The sequence below is a fragment of the Phocoena phocoena genome, chromosome 4, assembly GCF_963924675.1.
Source record: "Phocoena phocoena chromosome 4, mPhoPho1.1, whole genome shotgun sequence".
Classification (NCBI taxonomy): Eukaryota; Metazoa; Chordata; class Mammalia; order Artiodactyla; family Phocoenidae; genus Phocoena; species Phocoena phocoena.
In genome coordinates this window covers 21278262-21305919 of record NC_089222.1, presented here as the reverse complement: position 1 = coordinate 21305919, position 27658 = coordinate 21278262, and the positions used below count along the sequence as shown (strand labels likewise).

The 27658-nt window shown below is 37.8% G+C and overlaps 1 protein-coding gene across 3 annotated transcripts in view; it reads left to right on the top strand.

Moving 5' to 3' along the window:
* Window positions 1-27658, top strand: part of PIK3CB (phosphatidylinositol-4,5-bisphosphate 3-kinase catalytic subunit beta) — a 194645-nt gene that overhangs the window by 140767 nt on the left and 26220 nt on the right. For all 3 annotated transcript variants that reach the window (XM_065875713.1, XM_065875714.1, XM_065875715.1), the window contains 4 exons: window positions 6906-7094; window positions 11208-11329; window positions 14544-14687; window positions 15937-16036. In XM_065875713.1, coding sequence (XP_065731785.1) covers window positions 6906-7094; window positions 11208-11329; window positions 14544-14687; window positions 15937-16036 — 555 coding nt within the window. The remainder of the gene's footprint in view (window positions 1-6905; window positions 7095-11207; window positions 11330-14543; window positions 14688-15936; window positions 16037-27658) is intronic.

The following is a 27658-nucleotide window of genomic DNA, read 5'->3' as shown; positions in this document are numbered from 1 at the left end:
CTTTGTGAATTATGATTATTGAATTGACAGCTTTTGATCTTCCTATCCAGTGGTTCTCAACCTGAGGCTGTTTTGCCTTCAGTGGGGCATTTGGCATTGTCTCAAAATTTTCTTAGTTATCTCAAGTCATGGGAGGTTGTTTCTGGCACATAGTGAGTAGAGTTCAGGGGCTGCTAAACTGTCTACCATGTACAGGACCATCCTCCTACAACAAGATAGCATGGGGGCTGAGAAACCAAATCTTAATGGCTGGCTTTTGTTAATGAAGATGATGACTCAGCCTTTAGTTCAGAGGTTCTGGGGATCTACCTAGAATGTTTTCTTAGTAGAATGATTTGGGGTCTTTACAGCCTTCAATTTTAGGGAAGGAAAGAGCAAACATTTTTTTAAAAAATTCAAACTCACTGAAAACTTGGGAGAAGAGTACAAAGAATTCCCATACAACTTTCATCCAGCTTCCCCAACGGTTAACATTTTACCACATTTGTTTTATTGTTTTGAGTGTGTGTATTCAGTTCTTTCTGAATCATCTGAGATGAGGTGGCATACATCATGACATTTTATCCTTTAATTCTTCAGTGTATATTTCCTAAAAACAAGGACATTCTCATAACTAACCAGAATCAATTCATAAAAATCAGGAAAATAATACTGATAGAGTTCTGTTGTCTAATTCACACATTCCATTCATATTTAGCCAGTTGTCTCAATAATGTCCTTTATAGGTCCAGGATCCAACTCAGGATTACTTGTTGCATTTCTTTAACATGTGTCTTTAGTTTTCTTCATTCTAGAATAGTTCCTCAGTCTTTCCTTATCTTTAACGACTCTGATGTTTTTTAAGAATACAAGCCGGTTACTTTGTAGAATGTCACTCAGTTTGGATTTGCCTAATGTTTTGTCATGATCAGATTCCAGCTACGCATTTTTAGCATAAATAGATTGAAGTGGTAGTTTGTTCTTACTGCATTTCACTCAAAGGCAAACAATGTCAACCTGTCCTATTACTATTGACGTTAATTATTACATCACTTGGTTAGGATAGTGTCTACTAGGTTTTTCTACTGTAAAGTTAATAAGTAAGTAGTTTGTGGGCATATTTTGAGACTAAGTAAACATACTGTTTCACATCTAACTTTCACCCACTTGTTTTAATATTAATATATCTTGCCTGAACCAGTATTATTACAGTGGTTTGCCGTGCTGATTTTCAAATTTATTTTCCTTTTGGATTTGTTAGTTGACATACCATAGGGTCGAGGTTTTTCTTCTCCCCCATTTATTTACTTACTTAAAAAAATTATTGGATTTGTGATTCGTTTTATTTAATGACTTATAATTAGTAACTGTCATTAATTTTGATGTTCAGATTTTACCTAGATTGGGCCAGTGGCAACCCATTCATGTTCCGTCTTGAGTCTTTTTGGCATGTCTTTATCATTCTTTGAGCGTTTCCTTCTTTCTGGTACAACAAAGTGTTCCAAGGCTCATCTGGTATTTTCTCTACCCTAGCTTTGGTTTCAGTCATTTTCCCCAGAAGATCTGATTCCTTTTACTTGTTAAAAGTATTTAGAATCCAAGTTCTGGGCACTGGGTATGCTCATTACCCTTGGCATGCAATTGCATCTAGGCCTTTTCCTGAAACAGAACTAGGTAGTATGTGTTTGACTGCATACTATTTGAGCATATATAAGCACAGAGATATATTTCTTTGTCTGTTAAAAACTATGAGTTCTTATCAATGTCTCCAATTTGGATTCACCACCACAGGATTTTTTTCTAGCCTCTGCCTTAACATATTTTAAATTACCTTTTCTGACAGTGAGAAGTCTGGATTCCTATGAACCTTAGCATATTTACTTATTTGCTCAATCCTCTGTAATCAATCTCCCAATCATATAAACATCTTCTCAGTCTCTTTCCCACCAGCCCTGACTACATGGGCTGTCTCATCCCCAGTTGTGTGTTGGTCAGTCTGGCCAACACATAGTTAATTCCATCCTTGACAAGCACATGGCTAACACGCTGTTTTGAGTTTCTAGCCCCTCTGAATATGACGGATGAGTTTTCCAGGCCCACCACCCCAGTAAGGAATGGGAAAGAGCCATAGTCTTTTTTTTCATTTGCCTATGGCAAGATATATATGTTGTGTTTTATTTTGGTTAGTAATCACTATTATATCATAATGTGTATATAATTACGAAAAATCTAAACAAAAACAAAGCAGAGAATATAGGTGTTAACTTTCATTGCTTTTTATTTTAATGCAAGCATTTTAACGTGTGTAAGTTCATCAGTTGCACTACAGTGTAATTTTTCATTGCTGATTGTTTTGAGTTTTGTAAAAGGATGTAAGATTCTGTGGGTTTTTTTGGCTTACTGCCACATTTCTGGTAGTTGTTTGTTTTTACTTTGGCTTTATCCAGTGCTGTACTTTTCATAGCTCAGTAAACAATCACACTACAATTATACAGCTAACCCCCTGCTCTTCCCTCTTCATTTATTCCTAGGTCTTCAGGATATTTACTTACAGTAGGTCTGTAGCGTCTAATTTTGATCCATGAAATTACAGTAGTCTGCTAGGTTTTGCGCTATTTAACCTAACAGCAGTCTGCCTTTCTCCGGCATGAACAATTTATACTTTTTGTTGTTTGCAGTAACAGGTTTCACTTTTATATGTAAGTGTAGGAGTTACATTTTCAAATTCTGATAACTTCTCATGATCATTTTGCAAAGAAAAAAGAAACTCAGTCAATTTTGTAAAATAAAGCATACCTTTTTAGATTGAGGCTCTGAATATAAAACTGTAATCATACATAGAGAGAGTATGTGTGTGTGAGAGTGTGTGTGTGTGTGTGTGTGTGTGTGTAAGACTTTATTTTTGCTAAGAGCATTTTAGACTCACAACAAAATTGGGAGGACCGTACAAAGATTTGCCATATATCCGTGCCCCTGCACATGTATAGCCTCCCTCATTATCAACATCACTTACCAGAATGGTATGTTTATTACTAAGGATGAATCTACATTAATACATCATAACACTCAAATGTCCATAGTTTACCTTAGGTTTCATTCTTGCTGTTGTAGATTCTATGGGTTTGGGCACATGTATAATGACATATATCCATCATTATAATATCATACCAAGTAGTTTCTCTGCTTTGCAAATCTGTGTTCTGCCTATTCATTCCCTCACCCTACCTTCTATCCCTGGCAACCACTGATCTTTTTATTGTCTCCATAGTTTTGCCTTTTTCCAGAATGTTGTAGTCAGCATCATTTTACCTGTAGCCTTTTCAGATTGACTTCTTTCACTTAGTCATATGCATTTAAGGTTCCTACATGTCTTTTTGTGGGATGATAGCTCATTTCTTATAGTGCTAAATAATATTCCATTGTCTGTATGTATTACAGTTTATCCATTCACCTACTGAAGGACATCTTGGTTGCTTCCAAGTTTTGGCAATTTTGAATAAAGCCAAATAAACATCCGTTTACAGGTTTTTGTGTGGGCATAAGTTTTCAACTCCTTTTGGTAAATAGCCAAGGGACATGATTACTGGATTGTATGGTAAGAGTATGTTTAGTTTTGTAAGAAATCGCCAAATTGTCTTCCTAAGGGATTGTAGTATTTTGCATTTCCGCCAGCAATGAATAAGAGTTGCTCCACATCCTTAGTAGCATTTGATGTTGTCAGTGTTCTGGATTTGGGCCATTCTAATAGGTATGCAGTCATATTTCATTTTTGTTTTAATTTGCATTTCCCTGCTGACATATGATATTAAGCATCATTTTATATATATATTTTTGCCAACCGTATATCTTATTTGATGAGGTGTCTGTTCAGGTCTTTGATCCATATTTTGTTTGTTTGTTTGTTTGTTTTGTTTGTTTTTTGCGGTACGCGGGCCTCTCACTGCTGTGGCCTCTCCCATCGTGGAGCACAGGCTCCGGACGCACAGGCCCAGCGGCCATGGCTCACGGGCCCAGCCACTCCGCGGCATGTGGGATCCTCCCGGACCGGGGCACGAACCCGCGTCCCCTGCATCAGCAGGCGGACTCTCAACCACTGCGCCACCAGGGAAGCCCTGATCCATATTGTTTTGTCTGGTTGTTTTCTTGTTGTTGAGTTGTAAGAGTTCTTTGTATATTTTGGATAACAGTCCTTTATCAGGTATGTCTTTTTGCAAATATTTTCTCCCAGTCTGTGCCTTATCGTTTCATTCTCTTGACAGTGTCTTTTGCAGAGCAGATAATTTTAAATTTAATGAAGTCCAAGGTATCAATTCTTTCAATGACGGATTATGCATTTGGTGTTATACGTTAAAAGTTATTGCCAAACCCAAGGTCATCTAGATTTTCTCCTGTGTTCTAGGAGTTTTATAGTTTTGCTTTTCACGTTTATTTTTATCTAAGTCAGGTAGTATCGGTCCTTCAGCGTTGTTTTTATTTATTTTTTTTTGCGGTACACGGGCCTCTCACTGTTGTGGCCTTTCCCGTTGCGGAGCGCAGGCTCAGGGGCCATGGCTCAAGGGCCCAGCCCCTCCGCGGCATGTGGGATCCTCCCGGACCGGGGCACAAACCCACGTAACCTGCATCAGCAGGCAGACTCTCAACACTTCGCCACCAGGGAAGCCCTGTTGTTGTTGTTGTTTTTTTAATAAATTTTATTTATTTATTCTTGGCTGTGTTGGGTCTTCTTTGCTGCGTGCGGGCTTTCTCCAGTTGTGGCGAGTGGGGGCTACTCATCCTTGTAGTGTGCAGGCTTCTCATTGCGGTGGCTTCTCTTGTTGCAGAGCATAGGCTCTAGGCATGCGGGCATCAGTAGTTGTGGCTCACGGGCTCCAGGGTCCTGGCCCTCCCGGACCAGGGCTCAAACCCATGTCCCCTGCATTGGCAGGTGGATTCTTAACCAGTGCACCACCAGGGAAGTCCTTGTAGTAAGTTTTAAAATAAGGAAATGTGAAACCGCCACCAGGGAAGTCCCTCAACCTTGGTCTTTCTTCTTCCATACTGTGTTGACTATTTTGGGTCTTTTGCCTTTCCATATAATTTTAGAATCAGTTTGTTGATATCCACATAATAACTTACTGGGATTTAAATTGGGTTTAAATTGAATCTGTTGATATTAAGTTGGGAAGAACTGACAATATTGTGATTGTCAGTTCATGGATAAGAATATTGACAATGTTCTTATCCGTGAACATGGAATATATCTCCATTTGTTTAATTCCTTGATTACTTTCGTATGAGTTCTGTAGTTTTCTCATATAGATCTTGTATGTATGTTGTTAATTTCTTACCTGTTTCCTTGTTTTGGGGTGCTAATGTAAATGTTATTGCATTTTTAATTTCAAATTCCGCTTATTTATTGCTAATACATAAGAAAAGGATTTACTTTTATATATTGACCTTGTATCCCACAATTGCTGTAATTGCTTATTAGTTCCAATGGTGGTTTTGTTGATTCTTTCAGATTTTCTACATAGACAATCATGTCATCCTAATTATTTTTACATATGCATGTACTATTTTGAATCTCACTACTTCAGAAAATTAGTGATATGACTTTTATTTATTTTAATGTTTGTATGAAATCCCAGTTAAAATAATTTCAAGTACAAAATAATATGCTAATGGAACATAAATCCTTACAGAATCTTGTCAGATAATTCTGGAGATTTTTTTGTGGGGGTGGGGGATAAGGAAGGGATATGCTTTCACCTAAATGGTTTAGTTTTTCTTTAAGTATGGGGAAATGTACCTTTTTCTTTTCCTTTTCTTTATTTAATAAATTTCTTTTATTTATTTATTTTTGGCTGCATTGGGTCTTCATTGCTGCGTGTGGGCTTTCTCTAGTTGCAGCAAGCAGGGGCTTCTCTTCATTGTGGTGTGCTGGCTTCTCATTGCAGTGGCTTCTCTTGTTGTGGAGCACAGGCTCTAGGCACGCAGGCTTCAGTAGTTGTGGCACACAGGCTCAGTAGTTGTGGCTCGCGGACTCTAGAGTGCAGGCTTAGTAGTTGTGGCGCACGGGCTTTGTTGCTCCACGGCATGTGGGATCTTCCCAGACCAGGGCTCGAACCAGTGTCGCCTGCGTTGCTAGACGGATTCTTCACCACTGCACCACCAGGGAAGCCCCCCTTTTTCTTTTAATGTTAGTGTAATTCAGAGTCTGGATCCAAAAAATAGTATGGTCCATTTTCTTTACTTTAATATATTCTTATAAGATTTGGGAAAGAAAATGGGATAACTGTATTTTTTTTATGTTTACTTTTAGCCAAGTTTCAGTCCTTACTCTAAATGTTTTAATGCCTCAGAGCCAAGAAGGCACCTATTAACTTTTTTTAAAACTATAAATTTGGTTCATCTTTGATTTTGTTTGTTTTTTTCTTTATAGAAATTAAAAATTAAAAAAGGAAGATGAGAAAAGTCAGTTCAAATAATGACTTCTTTTTAATCCAAATTACAATTCTGCCACCTAGTGTTTGCATACGGATTTTTTAACAGTATTCTTTTTTCTTTTAAAAAACTGAGAATAATATTTTCCTTCATCCTTAGCTTACTAATTTAATATTCAGCTTAGTAAAAACTTTAAAAGGGGTATCCAGCTTTTTATGGAATTAGATTGTTAATATCTCAAATTTTAAAGCTCATAAATTGTTGAAAAATTCATTGTGTAGTTAACCCTTGAACAACATGGGTTTGAAGTGTGCAGATCCACTTACAAGTGGATTTTTTTCAATAAACAAGTACTGCAGTACTACGTGAACCGTGGTTGGTTGAATCTATGAATTTAGGGATTTTCTACTGCTTGGGGGTTGGTGCCTCTAACCCCTGTGTTCAAGGTCTGCCCGTGATGTTCACACAGTTTTGTTCTGTAATGAGTAATCTTACTTTCTTAGAGTCGAGGTGGAAAGAAGTTTCTTGCTGTACTGAAAGAAATCTTGGACAGGGATCCGTTGTCTCAACTGTGTGAGAATGAAATGGATCTTATTTGGACTTTGCGACAAGACTGCAGAGAGAATTTCCCACAGTCATTGCCAAAATTACTGCTGTCAATCAAGTGGAATAAACTTGAGGATGTTGCTCAGGTAACAAAAGATCATTTCTGTAACTCCATTCAGCAGTATATGTTACTTTGTTGATTTCATGTAAATTGTCCTTTCCTACATAGGTATGTTTCCAAAGGTTGGGTAATTTTCTGCAGGAGAAATTTTGAGGTTTTCAACTCTTACATATTCTGGTCTAAATGGTAAACCAGAAAGTTTTAAGATTTCAAAATCCCAGATTCTGGGTAGGTTTTCTATATCTTTTACTAAAGATAGTTAAGACTTAGGTCTTGGTGTAATCATCTGTAATTACTACCAGCATGTGGTAGGTTCTCGGCTACTTCTAACAGTTTCATCAATGAACTCCAAGGTTTTAATCTTAAGACCCTTTGCAGTGAGTGTCCTAAAATGAATATGTATTGTTTTGAAAATTACCTCTATTTGTAAAAGTTAACATTTTAGATCATAAGCCATTCAGATCAGTTTTACTGTTTATTTAAAGTTGGTCAGTGTTGATGAATATTTGTCTTTAAGCAGAAAAGCAAAAGGGGAAAAAATGTTTGATCCAAAAAAGTCACCAAATTTTAGCTACTTGATTTAATTTTCAAGACTATGTGAAAAAGCACTGGCATTATTAAATTCACTTGGTTATCAGTGCTCTACAGAAAGATTCTTGAAATTATTTCTTAATCAGAATGAATACATGTGGCATATTAAAATAACGATATTCACCTTCCTTGAATTCAACTGATCTTTTAAAAATTTTTCTTGTCTTATTAAATCTATAATGACTTTAAAAATTTAGTCAAGAAATGTATATTTCTTTTAATCAGGTATATTTTTTTTAATCTTTGATTTTATTGTTTTACTTCGGAAATTAAATTTAGAAAGTATTTCATTTGAATTTATTTCTAGGGTCTAACAATCTTTTTGGAATCATGTTACAAAATTATATGATGTGCCTTGTTTAAACTGGTTACACAGACCACATGAAAATTACTCTGAAAAGGAACTATTTTTGTCAGCTAGATAGATTTTAATTGTTCTGACACAGTTGTCTTCTAACCATTTATTTATTTAAATTCAAGGCTAGTTTTCTATGAACCCCCCCTAATGGTTGAATATAAGCATTTTTTAACTGGCACATTTGCCTACTTCTCAATGAATAGCATTCATTTCTAAGTGCCTATCCAAGAAATGCATCATATTATTATTTTACATATAATTAGAATAGAAAAACATTTCTTGCTCTAAAGATATCTGAGAGGGAGGTTTTGTATGTCAACTGTCAGAAAATGGAATGAGACAATTCAGGCTTAATATTTCTTTATTCGAACCCCAGGGGCAGAAATTTTTACACTGAGGAGTTTAGTTTAGTATACTTGTCTCATTTCCATGAGTAAATCTAAAGCATTGTTTTCAGATATAACTTACCTTCCTCCATTGTGGTAGAAGAAAGTCTGTAGTATAACTTAATATTCTTATAGAAAAACCTAAATGTGTGTAAGGAAGTATAGGAAGGCATGAATTTCATGATCCTAATCCCCCCTTTTAGTAGTCTAGAAAAGAAAATCAACGGAATAAAAAGTAATGTGTTTTGGCTTCTCCCCCAGCCCTATCCCATTGCCAGTTACACTGAGCTGGTATAAGAGAATATAAACTGTATTTTCAATGAATTGACTACCTAAGAGAAGTGGAGAGTCAGAACCTGGTGCACATATTCTGCAGGCATATGCCACGGGTGAAAATTCTATAGAAGGGTAGCCTCCCATTAATCCACAGGAAAACATTCTGTTGGCATACTGCAGAAGGGGTTTCAATAGTCTCTTGCAGCAGACAGGTAATTAATTAGTCAGCACTGCTTTCACTATTTATATGGCTGAGTCAGATTTCCCTTCCCTGTTTGCTTCCATAGCTTTCTCCAAACTGAAGCGATGAGTTTTGGTAATTTATTTAATTTTATGTTTATATTATTGATTTAATAATTTAATAATCTTAGCAAAAGTTATAACTTTTCAATAGTAGGGCTGTTTTTAACCTATACCATAGTTGAACCTTTGGTATTACATAACATTATCTATCCTTTACAGTATTGTTTTTGTGGAGCAGTGTATATTCCACGTGTTAACTGGGGATGCTAGGAGGTTTTTTTTAGCTATCATTTCAGACCCTCAAGAAACAGTCCCCTTTATCCATAAGGAGGACGACTAGTCCATTAGGGCCTTGGGGAAAGTGGGCAGGGAGCCCCATCAGTGATAAAACGTGGGGTGATGTATCATATCTTTAAAGCAGTATTGCTCAAACTTTTGTTCAATTATTACACTCCTTAGGACCCTTTTTACATATTTTCCCCAATAGCCCCATCCCCATGGGATTTTGATACCACAGATAAGTGTATGTCTGCCTATGTAGTGTATGCATATATGTACTTTGTATATTAAAAGAGCAAGTATAAGACAATCTTCTTATTCAGTACAAGTTTAAGAATAATTGAACCAAAATTTAAGGTAAAGGTTAAAATGTAAAAACTAACATTTTGTTGTATTTGTTGAATAACTGATGTAATTCATTATGTAAATTGTAATGTATCACATTTCATATCCATGTTAGTAATTTATGTAAATATATATTAAAAAGGCAATGCAGTCAACTTTTAAAAATTACTCAAAAGGGTTATTTTTTCTGCTAATGTAAAATAATTGAAAATTAATTTTTTAAAAATTATATCATTAGAGAACTTAACTTTTAAATTTGCTTCCTATGAGAAGATACCTTTTAACTTAGCTGCTAGATACTCATTTAGATATTGACTTTTTTGAGCACTTGACAAGTTAATGAGAGGTTGAATAATTTGGAGAATTAAAATAATAAAATATAAATTATTTTAATGTAATTTTCAAAGCCCAAGTCTCTCACAGATGCTCAAGTGACAAACGACAAGGCAGGCAGCAGGTACTGCAAGCCATCTCTTGCAACATGACTTTGAGATTGAGCAGGCAACTGAGAGAAAAGCCTCCTACCATTGCCATCTATTTGCCATATTCTTGTAGCTCTCATCTTGCATACATTTTGTGTTTCTTCCTTGGACTTGATGTCAGTGCTACATAAGTGATACCCAAGAAAACCCAACAGTATAAATCAGATATTAGGGAATAAGATTTTGTCCGATAAGGTTGAGCTTTGGAGGGCCACAAATCATAATTATCAAAAAATGTTTTGCTTTCCTCCATAACCACTTTTCTTCCCACTTACCATCCCTGATAAGAATGTAAGCTATAAACATATCAAAACCATGAGGAGGAAGGGACTCTTTCCAAAATCGACCCTTAAAAAAAAAATCAACCCTGATGAGTCTCACTGTGTTCTGATGGGAGGCAGGTAAGAATCCTTTCTAGAGATTTGGGTTTTCTGGAACTAGGGTTTCCCAAGATGTGGCCGTGTCCACCTGAACCCACCCTTCACCAGTACTCCCAGCTCATTCCCCCATGGGACTCTTTTTTATCCTATATCTAGGTCATTTCTAAGCGGCATCTGTAAATGGGAAAGTGGCTGTATTTATCTTGTGTATATAAAATAACTAGGTACTGTGATTTAATGTATTTAAACATGTTATAGTCAATAAAGTTTTGTAAAGTGATACTCTTAAAAATATTAAGAACTAAAAGTAAACTTCCTCAAGATAATTTTATGTTGTTATAATGCACTTTTTTATATGTAAATTGCCTTTCATTAGTTTGAGCCTTGCAGCTTATATTTATACTTTGAATTTGACCTTTAAGTATTTCTTGATTATTTCCCTCTGCTGTTTCCCCTCTCCCCTTTCTCTCACCTTCCCCCCTACCTTCTGCCCCCATCTTTTTTTCCTTTAAAAATTATTTAATGATTGTAGAATTCATATATTCAGTGTATCATTCTACCTCCAGGTAAGTACATAATAGCTTTTTCACTTGCTTACCGATAGAATCTTTCAACAGAGAATCTTTCAACAGAGACAATCTTTATTAATCTGTATTAACAATAGTGGATTTTTGAGGCCTTAGTTAACTGCAAGTATGCTTCTCCTTTCTTTTGACCCATCTCTGCTCCTGTGTACCAAGGAAAAATAGATTACTTTTCTCTGCTATAATTTCTGAACCACTTTCAATTTTTAAACAGCTTCAGGCACTACTTCAGATTTGGCCTAAACTGCCCCCCCGGGAGGCCCTGGAGCTTCTAGATTTCAACTATCCAGATCAGTACGTGCGAGAATATGCTGTGGGCTGTCTGCAACAGATGAGGTATCTCCTGCAGGAGGCTTTTTTGGGTCAAGGAATAACTTGTGGGTGGGAAGAGAAGTTGATGTCTGCTTGAATGTCTTGTAAGAAAGGAAAAGGATAGGCATGACCGAGTTCAAAGCATCTGTTCCCTCCTTCCTCCCACTCTCTCCCACAGTCTCTCCTGTTTTCTCCCCCCACCCCGCCCTATCTCCTCCGATCCTCCCCGACTCTCGCGCTCTCTCTCTCTCTGTTTTTTTTTTTTTTTTGGCATGGCTGCCTGGCATGCAGGATCTTAGTTCCTGACCAGGGATCGAACCTGCGCCCTCTGCAGTGGAAGCGTGGAGTCTTAACCACTGGGCCACCAGGGAAGTCCCCACTCTATATGATAAAACAAAAAAGCAAGCAAAAACTGCATCGGGTGGTCCCCAAGAACACCCTCAGGTTCCATGACTTACTAGGAGGACTCATAGGACTCAGCATATAGTCACTCTTGGCTAAGATTTATTACAGAAAAAGTATACAGAGCAGAACTGGCAAAGGAAAAAAATTCATGGGGCAAAGTCTGGAGGAAACCAGGGAGATGCTTCTAAGAGTTCTTTCCCAGTGGAATCACACTGAATACACTTAATTCCCCCAGCAACAAGTTGTGACAGCACACCTGAATACTTGGTGGCCAGGGTTTTTTTTTGCGGGGAGGGCAGTGCTAGTCACATGAGCACCCTCTGCCTAGTATATTCCCAAATTCTAGACTCCCGGAACAAAAATGCTTGTTGAGCATAAAACATACTGTTTGCAAAAACAGTTTGGCATAGTAAGCCACTCTTATCTGTTAAGGTGGTGGGAAGCCTTCCGAAATCTACATTCCCAGATGCCAGTCAAGGGCTAACCTTGTAAGCATGCTTTATCAAAGGATAGCAGTCAGGCTTGCTCCTCTGTTAACTCCTTTCTGTCCACTACCCACAATTAAGAAATGTTAATATTTTTTCTTTTTTTAAATGTTAATATTTTTGACTTTTTTTAAGTTTGTATTTTATTTATTTTTTTAAACTTAAAAAAAATTTTTTTTTTATTCTTTGGCTGCCTTGGGTCTTCGTTGCTGCATGCAGGCTTTCTCTAGTTGCAGCAAGTGGGGGCTACTCTTCCCTGCGGTGCGCGGGCTTCTCATTACGGTGGCTTCTCTTGTTGCAGAGAACGGGCTCTAGGCACGCAGGCTTCAGTAGTTGTGGCATGCAGGCTCAGTAGCTGTGGCTCGCGGGCTCTAGAGCACAGGCTCAGTAGTTGTTGCCCACGGGTTTAGTTGCTCCGCGGCATGTGCGATCTTCCCGGACCAGGGCTCAAACCTATGTCCCCCACATTGGCAGACAGATTCTTAACCACTGTGCCACCAGGGAAGCCCTAAGTTTGTATTTTAAAGCAATTAACGTTACAGCTAAAGTCCTCATAGTTTCCTTACTCAATCCTGATTATTTTCACTTCCCAGAGGCAACTGTTATCACGAATTTGGTGTATATCCTTCTATACCATAATTTTCTGTTTTTACCACATTTATATATCTATAAAATACAGATATGGGATAATATTGTACATTTAAAAATCACACAACTGTGTCTTGCCATATATATTGTTTTACATAGTTTTTTTCCTTTATTCAACATTAGGTTTTTGAGGTCAGTCTCTCCTGTTACATATAAATGTAGTTTATTCCTTTCACTACTGTGTAATATTCTTTCATAGAGATGTGTCGTATTTACTCCATACATTTCTCTATTGAGGAACATTTTAAATTTTCTCAAAATTTCCCTCTTAACAAACAATGCTACAGTGAACATGCTTGTACAATCTCTTTAGCGTAGTACATGTGTGAGAATCTATGGGATTTCTTGGATGAAATGTCATTATTGAGACAGTCTCAGACAATGGGCATTTTCAGGTTTATCCATTTTCTTACTAGCCTCAAAATGAGGGCTTATACCATATGGTCATTTGAAAAACAAAAGTTCTCAGAAAATTATGGATACTGTGATACATTTTTTTTCCTTTTCTTCTTTTTAAAATAAATCATTTATGTTTTAAATTGTGTGCTCTCCAAAACAAATTATACAAACTCTTTAACAGTGGTTATTTTGGGGGAGTGAAATAAGAAGTGTAAGGAAGAGGAAGCCTCTTCTTTTCTATACTTCTATCTTTTACACTACTTATAGATTTTATAGTGGGCATGGATTCTACAATAAACTTAAGATGGTCTTATAGATAGTTTTAAAAAATGAGGCTCCCAGTTGTTCCTCAGTCTCTCTGTTTGCATTGGAGATCTGAAGGGGAGGGGCTACCTGGCCCCCCTTGGACTGAGCTAAGTGTTTTTCTTAAATATATTGATCCCTAGGAGGAGATTGCTGTGATCCCCATGTTCCATATAGGTAATTCTAATGTGTCTTCCTATGTTAAATTTTCTGGTATGAGGTTTTTTTCTGGTGTATAGTATCCTAGGTTTCAGTCCCAGGTCAGTCTCCTAGGTTTCATTCCCAGGTCTGCTTTAGACTACTGCTTAACCATTTATTGTCCAAGACTATAGTCACCAAGTAGAGGACTTGGGATACATATCTTACCTGACTACTGGAATTGCCTTTGATGGGAGTGTGTTTACATGTGAATGGTTTGGAGATGGATACAAAATAGAGAGCCCGAACATTAATTAATTTAGCTCATTTAATTACAATATTATGTCAATTCAATGAATCCATTCCCACTTACAAATACACTGTTTATCCTTCAAACTATTTGAAGATTTTAATTGTTCATTCATTTTCTAGGAGCAAAAATTATTTAATCCCAATGATATGAAAGGAAAATAAGTTGAAGTACTGATGGAATTTGTATTTTAAAAAGCTGGTTGGTTGACTGAGCACGTAACTTTTTCAGCATGAACAGAAAATTATTACCTAATTTTATTATAACTCTCGGCTGATTATAAATACAATCATCAGTTGTATAAACCTAGTTAACTTAATAAAAATGCCCCATATATCTGTTCTTTGCTCCTTTTCACTCTTCTGCCCATCAGAAATTCTCAGCTTTTCTTATGTTATTGTAACAGTGAAACAGTGAATGTAAGTGTGCCCCAAGCTTGACCCAAAAGAACCATTGTGTTTCAGTAAGTTAGTATTTGATAAGTTTGATAGGAATGGGTCTTTTTCCAGCACCGATTGTTGAGTGACTTACTGTGTTTTGTTTTTTTCAGTGATGAAGAACTCTCTCAATATCTTTTACAGTTGGTGCAAGTTTTAAAATATGAGCCTTTTCTTGATTGTGCCCTCTCTAGATTCCTACTAGAAAGAGCACTTGCTAATCGGAGGATAGGGCAGTTTTTATTTTGGCACCTTAGGTAAGTCTTTTATATTTCAAATCAAATCCACCACGTGCTTTTGTAAATATTAACCAGCATAATACAGGGCATGTAGTAAAGCAGTCTAGCTGCTTTAGTTGTTTCTGAGTCATCCATAACATTTATGCTTTCTTGGTATCTACTCCTATTTCTTGATACCCAGACTCTCAATTTTCGTGATTTGGCAGAGTAACTGAGATAAGTGTCCCTTTATGCCTCGTTGATTTATAACTGAAATTAATAATTTTTATTATGATAATTATTATAATTAATAATTATTATAATGTATTGCTATTTTCCAGTAAAGTTTACTTATTGTGTTAATATTTTTGGACTAAAAACGTACTTATTGGGTAGTGGTATCATCATTGCTACTATTGCATAAATAAAGATTTTAAAGTTTTCCTATAACAACAGCAACTTTATTTTTAACTTCTTTATTAACTAGGTCATTTTCAGAAATACATGAATCTTATTAAACCAAGTTTATATAGGAGTAAAATAGGGAAAGAGAACTAAAATTCTTTTGTTGCCTAGGAAGGTTGTCAATTCCTCATTTCTCACTCTATACTTGGACATTTGTGATTTTTTTCCATCTGGACTTCAGAGTACTGAAGCTAATCATTAACAGAAAAAAATAACTTTTCTCCTTTTTGGCTAAGCTTCTTAAGGAAAATAAGCTGTATAGTATTTTGATGTTAATTTTAGGAGTTATATTTCTGAATCTTGATTTCTTTATTATCCATAGTTTTTCCTTTCTTATTTTTAACTTGTCTTCTTTTCTCATCCATTTCAATCTTCTTATTTTTAAATCCCTCAAGGAATAACAAAATAAGGTATTCCTTCCTTTTTCAAATGTGTACACCATTCTTTAAGTGAAAAAAAAATCACATAGAAGCTAATTGAGGAATTAGTCAATTGTGTGATCTGAGTCAGATCTGTGTTTCATCTGAGTTGTCTGTAAATTGGTAGTATTACCATTTCACTCCAAAAAAACAAATAAGATGTGATAACTTTGGATTTCTTGGAGTAAACAATTAACTAATGATAAAATCACATATCTTTTTGAACTGTAGTGTTTAAAGAATTAAAAGTTGAGCATCCCGTCTGTGATTGTGTACAAGATGATGTGTTCTCCCTTTCTTTGATTAGCATAATAAGTTAATTTCATAATAGAATAAAGAAGTCAGTATTTTTATTTGGTGACCTGAAGTGTTTGATAAATCTTCATAATATTAACTTTCTGCAGGTCAGAAGTGCACATTCCTGCTGTTTCAGTACAATTTGGTGTCATCCTTGAAGCATACTGCCGGGGAAGCGTAGGTCACATGAAAGCGCTTTCCAAGCAGGTATCAGCTTATTTTAATCTTCATGTTCACTTTGTCACATGGTATTTGATAAATTGTGTCATATGCTAGTTCTCCTATCATAGTATTTCATAGAAGTTTCAATAACTGAACCCAGTTAATACATTTTTTAATCAAAATGTAAGCCAAGAAATGAAGTTTCAACAAGTCAGCAGAATATTATTAATTGAATGCTATCTGAAAAATTAGAATTCCTTGTAGTATTAACACCATGCCTTAAATTTTAGTAGGAAATACCTATTTAGACGTGCTTAACAATGGATTTGATGGTAACAAAGATTATGAAATCTTTAGACGCTGTTTTTCCATACCCCTGAGTTACTCTTTCCAGTTAGTATAGTATTTATGATTCATACACTCTGCCATTTGTTTTAAGCTGAGATATTTTGACACCTAAGTTTTGTAGGTGTTACAGCTTCTAGAATTCAGAATCCTCAAGCTGCTTTTTCTTTTTTTTTTTTTAAACATTTATTTATTTATTTTTGGCTGTGTTGGTTCTTGGTTGCTGCACACGGATTTTCTCTAGTTGCGGTGAGTGGGGCTACTCTTTGTTGCGGTGCTCAGGCTTCCCATTGTGGTGGCTTCTCTTGTTGTGGAGCACGGGCCCTAGGCACGCGGGCTTCAGTAGTTGTGGCTCACGGGCTCTAGAGCGCAGGCTCAGTAGTTGTGGCGGCCAGACTTAGTTGCTGCTCCGCGGCATGTGGGATCTTCCCCGACCAGGGCTCGAACCGGTGTCCCCTGCATTGGCAGGCGGATTCTTAATGACTGCACCACCAGGGAAGTCCCTGCTTTTTCAAACTATATATACATGCCTGAAATTGTGATGCTCTCCCACATTCCCTCATTTTCTTCCTAGGCCTTCATTTTCTAATCATTTCAGGTGATGAGTTATTAGTGATACTAATAGGTCAGATATTAAATGCTTACTGTATGCCAGGAAGTATACTAAGTGTTTAAAGTATGCTATTTTACTCTCCTAATAATGTGCCACAGTATTTACTGTTACTGTCTGGACTTGACAAGGTGAAAAAACAATCTCTCCAAGAGATTAAGTAACTTGCCTAAAAACCCACAACTATTAAGTAAAAGAGTAAGTTTCAGACTTAGCTCTCTGTCCAACTATAAAGCTAAATCTCTTTTTATTATACCGGGAGTTTTCAAACCTTTTAAGCAAAACCTCTCTTTTTAAAATCAAAACTCAAAGATAGACCCATTTTACAAAATAGACAACAATGTCATTTTATCAGTATAAATGTATTTTTGAAGCTAAAATAAAACATAAGCCATTAAACAGAATCATGATGCTGTTTTATTGAACACAGAATTTCATCAGGCGTTATTGTTGACAGTTGTCTCAGTATCCAGTTATTTGTGTATTTTATTTTGGAGATAATCCTGACTTATACCTCTAAGTAATTACAAATAGTAATGGTTTTTAAAGAGCTTTCTTGCAAATGAGAAACATAACCTTGGCCCAAGCTTGATTTGTTGCTGTCTTCTTGGTCCCCTGAAGGATGAGATGAGAGCATTTCTGCCGTCAGGTAAAGCAGCCCTGTATTAGCTTCTTCATGCTGGAATCCTTCATTGACAGATAGCAACGATATGCTCTTGTTCTCTAGCAATAGTTTTTCCTAAATTGAATATTATCTAACATAACTCAAGAAGATTTTAAAAAATGGTTTAATATATATTTACTCAGAACCTGCTACATGCTAGGGTTTGTATTGCTGTTGGTGATGTGAAGTCATATTAGCTATGTTGCTGTCATCAAGGATTTTATATTCCACAGAGTAGGTACACAAATTAGTGATATTATGATGGCAGTGTTATTAATGGGAGTATTATGTATGGTAGCAGAAAAAAGAGGCACATATTCTAGCTTAGGGCATTAGGCAAGAGGTCACAGTGCAGGTGACACTTGTGGGTTTTGATGATCTGGTTAGCTAGTTGGAGAGTGTGGTAGTCAGTACTCTACAGAGAGACAATTGTGTTTGTGTCTATATAGAGAAAGAGTGAAGGGGGCAGGTGGGTGAGATTGAGACTTATTATAAAGAATTGGCTCATGTGATTATGGAGGCCAAGAAGTCCCAAGATCTGCAGTCAAGCAAGCTGGAAATCCAGGAGAGCTGGTGTAGTTCCAGCCTTGAGTCTGAAGGCCTGAGAACCTGGAGAGCCAACAGTATATGAGTACCAGTCTGAAAGCAGACAGACTTGACACCCAAGAAGAGCCATTGTTTCAGTTCAAGTCTGAAGGCAGGAAAAGAACAATGTCCCAGCTCTAGGCAGTCAGGCAGGTGGAATTCCTTCTTTCTTGCAGGAGGGCCTGCCTTTTGTTCTATTCACATGTTTGGATGAGGCCCACCCACATAAGGGAGGGCAATCAGTTATATTCAGTCTACCTATTCAAATATTAATCTCATCCAGAAACACCTAGAATAATGTTGGTCCAAATATCTGAACACTCTGTGGCCCAGTCAAGTTGATATGTAAAATTAGCCATCACAGGTCAACTTGGCATCCATATGTAGCTCCTTAAACCCTTACTTAATCTCTAAATAAAGCCAATAACAAGGTCAAAATTCCACCTAACATGATACAACGAGGCTGAGTACCACCAATTACTCATTAACTTCTTTCTCAGAGGAGGAGATAATCTCCTTGAGTGGCGTTTGTTCTTCTCCTTAATTCCCTGTAAATTAAATAGTATGTTGTAAAATTAATAATACTTAAGTATTAAGATTTAAGTAATGATATAAAGTTAATGTATCTTATGTTACATGTTAAGGGAATAAGAGTGAGAAGGAAACAAAGATATTTGTTATATATGTGTGTATATATGTGTGCATACACCCATATTCATAACAAAATAAGATATTCATGACAGTCCTCATTTCTGTAACTGATCACGTGGTTATATCTGGTATTTATCACTACCATCTTCTAACCCATCCTGTATTCCCTTTGTCTTCGGCAAGCACCTCAGTTGGTTGTGTTCTTTGCATGCTGGGATGACCTAAAGCTTCATTCTTGAAGAGTCTAGGCCATTAGTAGTCCTACCTGGATTGACTTGTAATTTCCCATTGATCTTAATCACTGGACATGGTAATACTAAGAGATCACCTATATTCTAGACATACTCTTCCCTAATTTCTGCTTTGCAGTCAGGATCAATCATTCTAGCCAGCACCATAATGTACTTCTTTGCCTGTTGATCCAGAAGCATGAGGAGCCCAAAATGGCTGGGCAGGAGTCTTACCATCCAGTTCAATGGAATCGTTGTGTCTCCCAGTAGAATCATTCTTCTCTCTGAAACTAAGACCTCTGTGCCAACAGATCTCAGGAACAGGAGGCAAAAATTTTGTTAGTGGGTCATTAGGGGTAATAGTGAGAGGGTACTACTTCCATTTTCACACCTTCATGGACCTGTGAATCCTGGCTATTGGAGAAACAGCATCATATATTGGATGCTGATTCAGAGCATATACAGCCTTCTACAGAACCTTGCCCCAGCCCTGCAAGGTATTCACATCTAGCCAGCACTGTAATTGTCTTCAAAAGGCCATTCCACTGTTTTATCAAGGCAGCTACTTCTAAATGGTAGGGAACATGGTAAGACTAGTGAATTCTATGAGCATGAGCCCATTGCTGTACTTTATTTGCTGTGAAATGAGTTCCTTGTTCAGAAGCAATGCTATGTGGAATGCCATGATGGTGGCTAAGGTGTTTTATAAGTCCATGGATGGTAGTTTTGGCAGAAACATTGTAGGCAAATTCATATCCAGAGTGTTTGTTCCAGTAAGAAGAAGACACTGCCCTTTCCAGAAGGGAAGCAGTCCCATGTTATCAACCTGTCGTTCCATAGCTGGCTGATCACCCCCAGGAAATGGTGCCATATTGCACGCTCAGTGTTGATCTCTGGTGCTGGCACATCAGGCACTCAGCAGTGGCCGTAGCAGGTGGGCTTTGGTGAGTGGAGGTTCATGTTGCTGAGCACATACATAACCTCCATCCCTGCCACTGTTCTCCATTGGATGGTGACCGGGTTGGCTGAGGAAAGGCTGGCTGGTATACATGGAATGGGTCATCCTATCCACTTAATTATAAAAATCTTCCAAGGTTAAACTTTGGTGAGCATACAGTGGGACAAAAATATCTTTTATTTTTTTGCCCATTCAGAGAGGTCTATCACATACCTCTTCCTTAAATTTCCTTGTCACTAGTTTTCCAATCATGTTCCTTCTAAGTCTCTGACCATCAGCTAAGTGTTGGTCACAGCTCGTGAATTGGTATATAATTGCACATATGGCCATTTCTCCTTCCAAGCAAAGTGAACAACCAGGTGCACTTTCTGAAGTTCTTCACACTGGGAGTATTTCCCTTCACCACTGTCCTTCAGGAATGTTCCAGAAGGGGGCTCTAGTACCACAGTTGTCCACTTTTGTATGGTGCCTACCTATTGTAATCCAATAATCTGTAAACCATGGTTAAGTCTTCTCTTCCTGTGTCAGCTGATCATAAGGAACTCCCCATGAGGCCATGCTACAGGATAGGAATAGAGAAGGTAGTATAACAGGAGTGAGAAACCACGGACATTTGGGCCACTTCTTCATGTCACTTGTGCCTTCAGGACCCGATTGGGCCCAGTTTCGTATATAACCACGTTCACTTGATGATGGAGTGCCACTGTGCTTGCCCATCTTTATGTGTGGTGGGTCAGATAACACCTGGTTCATGACAGGCAGCTCAGGTTGCATGGTTACTTCATGGCCAGTGGCTAAGCGTTGTCTCTACTAAAACCCAGAAGCAAGCTAAGAGCTAGTTCTCAAAAGGAGAGTAGTTATCAGTAGGGCATGGTAGATTTTGTTTTTCCCCCAAATCCTAAGGACCTGTGCTGTGATTCACCTATAGGAGCCTGCCAAAGGCTCCAAATAGCATCCCTATATGTCACTGACAGATCTAGCACCATTAGATCTGCTGGATCATGTGGCCACAACTTGTATGGCAGTTTGGGCCTGCTGCAGAGCATTCTCTTGTTCTGGGCCTCACTCAAAACCAGCACCTCGGGCTTCCCTGGTGGCGCAGTGGTTGAGAGTCCGCCTGCCGATGCAGGGGACACAGGTTCATGCCCAGGTCCGGGAAGATCCCACATTGCTGTGGAGCGGCTAGGCCCATGAGCAATGGCCGCTGAGCCTGCGCGTCTGGAGCCTGTGCTCCGCAATGGGAGAGGCCACAACAGTGAGAGGCCCACATACCGCAAAAAAAAAAAAAAAAAAACCAAAAAAAACAAACCGGCACCTTTTGAGGTGCTGGGTCACTCAGTAAACAGGCCAGAGTGCATGAGGAATATGTTGCCTCCAAAATCCAAAGAGGCCCACTAGGTGTTGTGCCTTATTTTTGGTTGTAAGCAAATAAATTATTCTTCACCTTAGAAGGGATATCTTGACATGCTCCATACCACTTTAACCCTAGAAGATGCACTGAGATTGAAGGCCTCACATTTTTGTCGGATTTATTTCCCACCTTCTAACATACAAATTTCTTTAAGTCTAGAGTAGTTGCTACATGTTACTTACTAGGTTCAGTCAGCATAATGTTATCACTGTAATGGATCAGCATGATATCTTATTGAAAGGAAAGTCGATTAAGGTTCCAGCAAGCTAAACTATTACATAGAGCTGGAGAATTGATGTACCCCTGAGTCAGGACAATGAAAGTGTATTGTTGGCCTTGCTAACTTAAGCAAATTACTTATGGGGGTCCATATTGACACATATGGAGAAAAAAAGCACTTGTCAGATCAGTTGTTGCATACCACGTATCAGGGGGTGTGTTTATGCAGTGAAACTACATCTGGTATACCACCTGGTTAATGCTGTAACAATCCACTGTAATTCTCTAAGAGTCATCTATCTTTTGCACAGGCCAAATAGGCAAGATGAATGAGGATGTGATGGGAATCACCACCTTGCATCTTTCAAGTCCTTGATGATAATACTAATCTGTACAGTTGCTCCAGGAATGTTTTTACTGTTTTTTTGGGAAGAGACAGTTGTAATAACTTCCACCTGGCCTTTCCCATCGTAATAGCTCTCACTCCACGGGTCAGGGAAACAACATAGGGATTCTGCCAGCTCCTGAGGATATCTATTTCAGCTATGCATTCCAGAACTAGAGAAATAACCACAGGATGGGTTTGGGATCCACTGGGCCCACCGTGGAACAGATTTGTGCTAAAACTCCATTGTTAACTTGGCCTCCATAAGCCCCTACTTTGGTGGACCTCTGATGTTTTGGATCTCTTTGAATTAGTGTCAATTCAGAACCAGTGTCCAGAAGTCCCTGAAAGTTCTGATTATTTCCTTTCCCCCAGTGTGCAGTTGCTATGGTAAAAGGCCATGGGTCCCTCTGGGAAAGCCAGGGGAAAGTCAGTTTCAGTCTGGTTGATATAGGAGAGTTCACAGGCATCATTCAGCGTTGATGAAAGTATTGGGGGATTTATTAACTTTTTAGTGTGTCTAAGCCTATGAATACATGTAAGAGAAGTGAGGTGTTTATTATTGTCATGGTGTAAATGTAGACCATAAGCTGTATGTGACTGTAAGTATTACAGTATGTAAGCTGTAAGTATTAGCAGGGGAGTTTCATCTAGCTGATATAAACTGAAATCAGTATATTCAGTCCACCTAACTGAAATTTTCTGTAGTATTAAATATTCTCTCCCAGACTTTACTTTTCGGTACTACATTGTTTTTTCCTTGTGGCAAAGACTCCCCTACTTTTTACCTTTTCTAACTTCTCTATCTCATTTGAAGGCCATTTGTTTCACCACTCCTAACCTGCTGTTCATTCCTATGCCTCTGTGGTATCACACCCTAATTTTATATCAGCTCTCTGTAGTATTATAATTTCCAGTGCCACTACACCTTTTTTTTTTTTTGCAGTATGCAGGCCTCTCACTGTTGTGGCCTCTCCCGTTGCGGAGCACGGGCTCTGGACGCGCAGGCTCAGCGGCCATGGCTCACGGGCCCAGCCGCTCCACGGCATGTGGGATCCTCCTGGACCAGGGCACAAACCTGTGTCCGCTGCATCGGCAGGTGGACTCTCAACCACTGCACCACCAGGGAAGCCCCCACTACAGTTTTTTAACTCATTTGCATTGCCAGAGGAACTACCGTAGGTTTTCATAGATGATTTTAATATTTACGGTTTTTCAACAGAATACACATTTTTCTCAAGTGCTCATGGAACATTCTCCAGGATAGATCATATCTTGGGTCACAGATCAAGCCTTGGTAAATTTAAGAAAATTAAAATTGTATCAAGTATCTTTTCCAACCACAAAACTATGAGGCTAGGTGTCAATTACAGGAAGAAATCTGTAAAAAATACAAACACATGGAGGCTAAACAATACACTACTTAATAACGAAGTGATCACTGAAGAAATCAAAGAGGAAATCAAAAAATACCTAGAAACAAATGACAATGGAGACACGACGACCCAAAACCTATGGGATGCAGCAAAAGCAGTTCTAAGAGGGAAGTTTATAGCAATACAATCCTACCTTAAGAAACAGGAAGCATCTCAAATAAACAACTTAACCTTGCACCTAAATCAATTACAGAAAGAAGAACAAAAAAAACCCAAAGTTAGCAGAAGGAAGGAAATCATAAAGATCAGATCAGAAATAAATGAAAAAGAAATGAAGGAAACAATAGCAAAGATCAATAAAACTAAAAGCTGGTTCTTTGAGAAGATAAACAAAATTGATAAACCATTAGCCAGACTCATCAAGAAAAAAAGGGAGAAGACTAAAATCAATAGAATTAGAAATGAAAAGGGAGAAGTAACAACTGACACTACAGAAATACAAAAGGTCATGAGAGATTACTACAAGCAACTCTATGCCAGTAAAATGGACAACCTGGAAGAAATGGACAAATTCTTAGAAATGCACAACCTGCCAAGACTTAATCAGGAAGAAACAGAAAATATGAACAGACCAATCACAAGCACTGAAATGGAAACTGTGATTAAAAATCTTCCAACAAACAAAAGCCCAGGACCAGATAGCTTCACAGGTGAATTCTATCAAACATTTAGAGAAGAGCTAACACCCATCCTTCTCAAACTCTTCCAAAATATAGCAGAGGGAGGAACACTCCCAAACTCATTCTACAAGGCCACCATCACCTTGATACCAAAACCAGACAAGGATGTCACAAAGAAAGAAAAGTACAGGCCAATATCACTGATGAACATAGATGCAAAAATCCTCAACAAAATACTAGCAAACAGAATCCAACAACACATTAAAAGGATCATACACCATGATCAAGTGGAGTTCATCCCAGGAATGCAAGGATTCTTCAATATATGCAAATCAATCAATGTGATAAACCATATTAACAAAGCAAAGGAGAAAAACCATATGATCATCTCAATAGATGGAGAGAAAGCTTTTGACAGAATTCAACACCCATTTATGATAAAAACTCTGCAGAAAGTAGGCATAGAGGGAACTTTCCTCAACATAATAAAGGCCATATATGACAAACCCACAGCCAACATCGTCCTCAGTGGTGAAAAACAAAGCATTTCCTCTAAGATCAGGAACAAGACAAGGTTGCCCACTCTCACCACTCTTATTCAACATAGTTTTGGAAGTTTTAGCCACAGCAATCAGAGAAGAAGAGGAAATAAAAGGAATCCAAATCGGAAAAGAAGAAGTAAAGCTGTCACTGTTTGCAGATGACATGATACTATACATAGAGAATCCTAAAGATGCTACCAGAAAAATACTAGAGCTAATCAATGAATTTGGTAAAGTAGCAGGATATAAAATTAATGCACAGAAATCTCTGGCATTCCTATACACTTATGATGAAAAATCTGAAAGTGAAATCAAGAAAACACTCCCATTTACTACTGCAACAAAAAGAATAAAATATCTAGGAATAGACCTACCTAAGGAGACAAAAGACCTGTATGCAGAAAATTATAAGACACTGATGAAGGAAATTAAAGGTGATACAAATAGATGGAGAGATATACCATGTTCTTAGATTGGAAGAATCAACATTGTGAAAATGACTCTACTACCCAAAGCAATCTACCGATTCAATGCAATCCATATCAAAGTAGCACTAGCATTTTCCACAGAACTAGAACAAAAAAATTTCACAATTTGTATGGAAACAGAAAAGACCCCGAATAGCCAAAGCAATCTTGAGAACGAAAAACGGAGCTGGAGGAATCAGGCTCCCTGACTTCAGACTATACTACAAAGCTACAGTAATCAAGACAGTATGGTACTGGCACAAAAACAGAAACATAGATCAATGGAACAGGATAGAAAGCCCAGAGATAAACCCACGTACATATGGTCACCTTATCTTTGATAAAGGAGGCAGGAATGTACAGTGGAGAAAGGACAGCCTCTTCAATAAGTGGTGCTGGGAAAACTGGACAGGTACAGGGAAAAGTATGAGATTAGATCACTCCCTTACACCATACACAAAAATAAGCTCAAAATGGATTAAAGACCTAAATGTAAGGCCAGAAACTATCAAACTCTTAGAGGAAAACATAGGCAGAACACTCTATGACATAAATCACAGCAAGACCCTTTTTGACCCACCTCCTAGAGAAATGGAAATAAAAACAAAAATAAATGGGACCTAATGAAACTTCAAAGCTTTTGCACAGCAAAGGAAACCATAAAGCAGACCAAAAGACAACCCTCAGAATGGGAGAAAATATTTGCAAATGAAGCAACTGACAAAGGATTAATCTCCAAAATTTACAAGCAGCTCATGCAGCTCAATAACAAAAAAACAAACAACCCCATCCAAAAATGGGCAGAAGACCTAAATAGACATTTCTCCAAAGAAGATACACAGACTGCCAACAAACACATGAAAGAATGCTCAACATCATTAATCATTAGAGAAATGCAAATCAAAACTACACTGAGGTATCATCTCACACCAGTCAGAATGGCCATCATCAAAAAATCTAGAAACAATAAATGCTGGAGAGGGTGTGGAGAAAAGGGAGCACTCTTGCACTGTTGGTGGGAATGTAAATTGATACAGCCACTATGGCAAACAGTATGGAGGTTCCTTAAACAACTACAAATATAACTACTATATGACCCAGCAATCCCACTACTGGGCATATACCCTGAGAAAACCATGATTCAAAAAGAGTCATGTACCAAAATGTTCATTGCAGCTCTATTTACAATACCCAGGACATGGAAACAACCTAAGTGTCCATCATTGGATGAATGGATAAAGAAGATGTGGCACATGTATACAATGGAATATTACTCAGCCATAAAAAGAAATGAAATTGAGCTATTTGTAATGAGGTGGATGGACCTAGAGTCTGTCATACAGAGTGAAGTAAGTCAGAAAGAGAAAGACAAATACCGTATGCTAACACATATATATGGAATTTAAGAAAAAAAATGTCATGATGGACCTAGGGGTAAGACAGGAATAAAGACACAGACCTACTAGAGCATGGACTTGAGGATATGGGGAGGGGGAAGGGTAAGCTGTGACAAAGCGAGAGAGAGGCATGGACGTATATACACTACCAAACGTAAGGTAGATAGCTAGTGGGAATCAGCTGCATAGCACAGGGAGATCAGCTCGGTGCTTTGTGACCGCCTGGTGGGATGGGATAGGGAGGGTGGGAGGGAGGGAGACTCACGAGGGAAGAGATATGGGAACATATGTATATGTATAACTGATTCACTTTGTTTTAAAGCAGAAACTAACACACCATTGTAAAGCAATTATACTCCAATAAAGATGTAAAAAAATATTTACAGTTTTTTATTCATGTTAAAATAACTGCATCTGATCCCTCCTTTTTGGAAAGCCCTTTAATGATGGTAATAATAGCTAACATTTATTCACCGCTTATTGTGGGCCATTTATTCTTCACAAGAATATGAGATAGATACTATTAGTCCCGTTAATTTTATAGTCAGATACTATTAGTCCCCTTAATTTTATAGTCCTTTTAAAGATATCTCATACCTATCAATTTCTCTTGTGTTCATGCCTACCATCCTTGTCCAACCCACCATCCTTTCTTACCTGGATGTCTTCATTAACCTCCTAAATTGTGCCTCTTGTTTCCATTCTTCTGCACGCACGCATGTGTGCACACACACACACAGACACACACACACGTACCTTTATCCTCTACCCAGCAGATAAAATGATCTTTTTAAAATGTATTCCCTTTTTAAAATCCCTGCAGTAATATTCATTGCATAGAGAATAAAATCCAAATTTTAACAAAGTCTATTAAGACCCCACTTGATGAGGTCCCTACTTCTTTGGCCTCATTCATATGAGCAGACAACACTGGACGTTTTTTTGGTTCTCTGGGAACCTCAGTTTGACATTTATACCAGCAAACATATGACATATTGTGTCATATTATGTCATATGTCATATGACATATGACATATGATCACATTATTCTTACTCTTTTCTTGACTGATGAATAGCCAGGGGAAGATTGTACCCTTTATATGGGAGTTCTTGTTATCACTGTAAACCTATAGTGTGACAAGGTGTT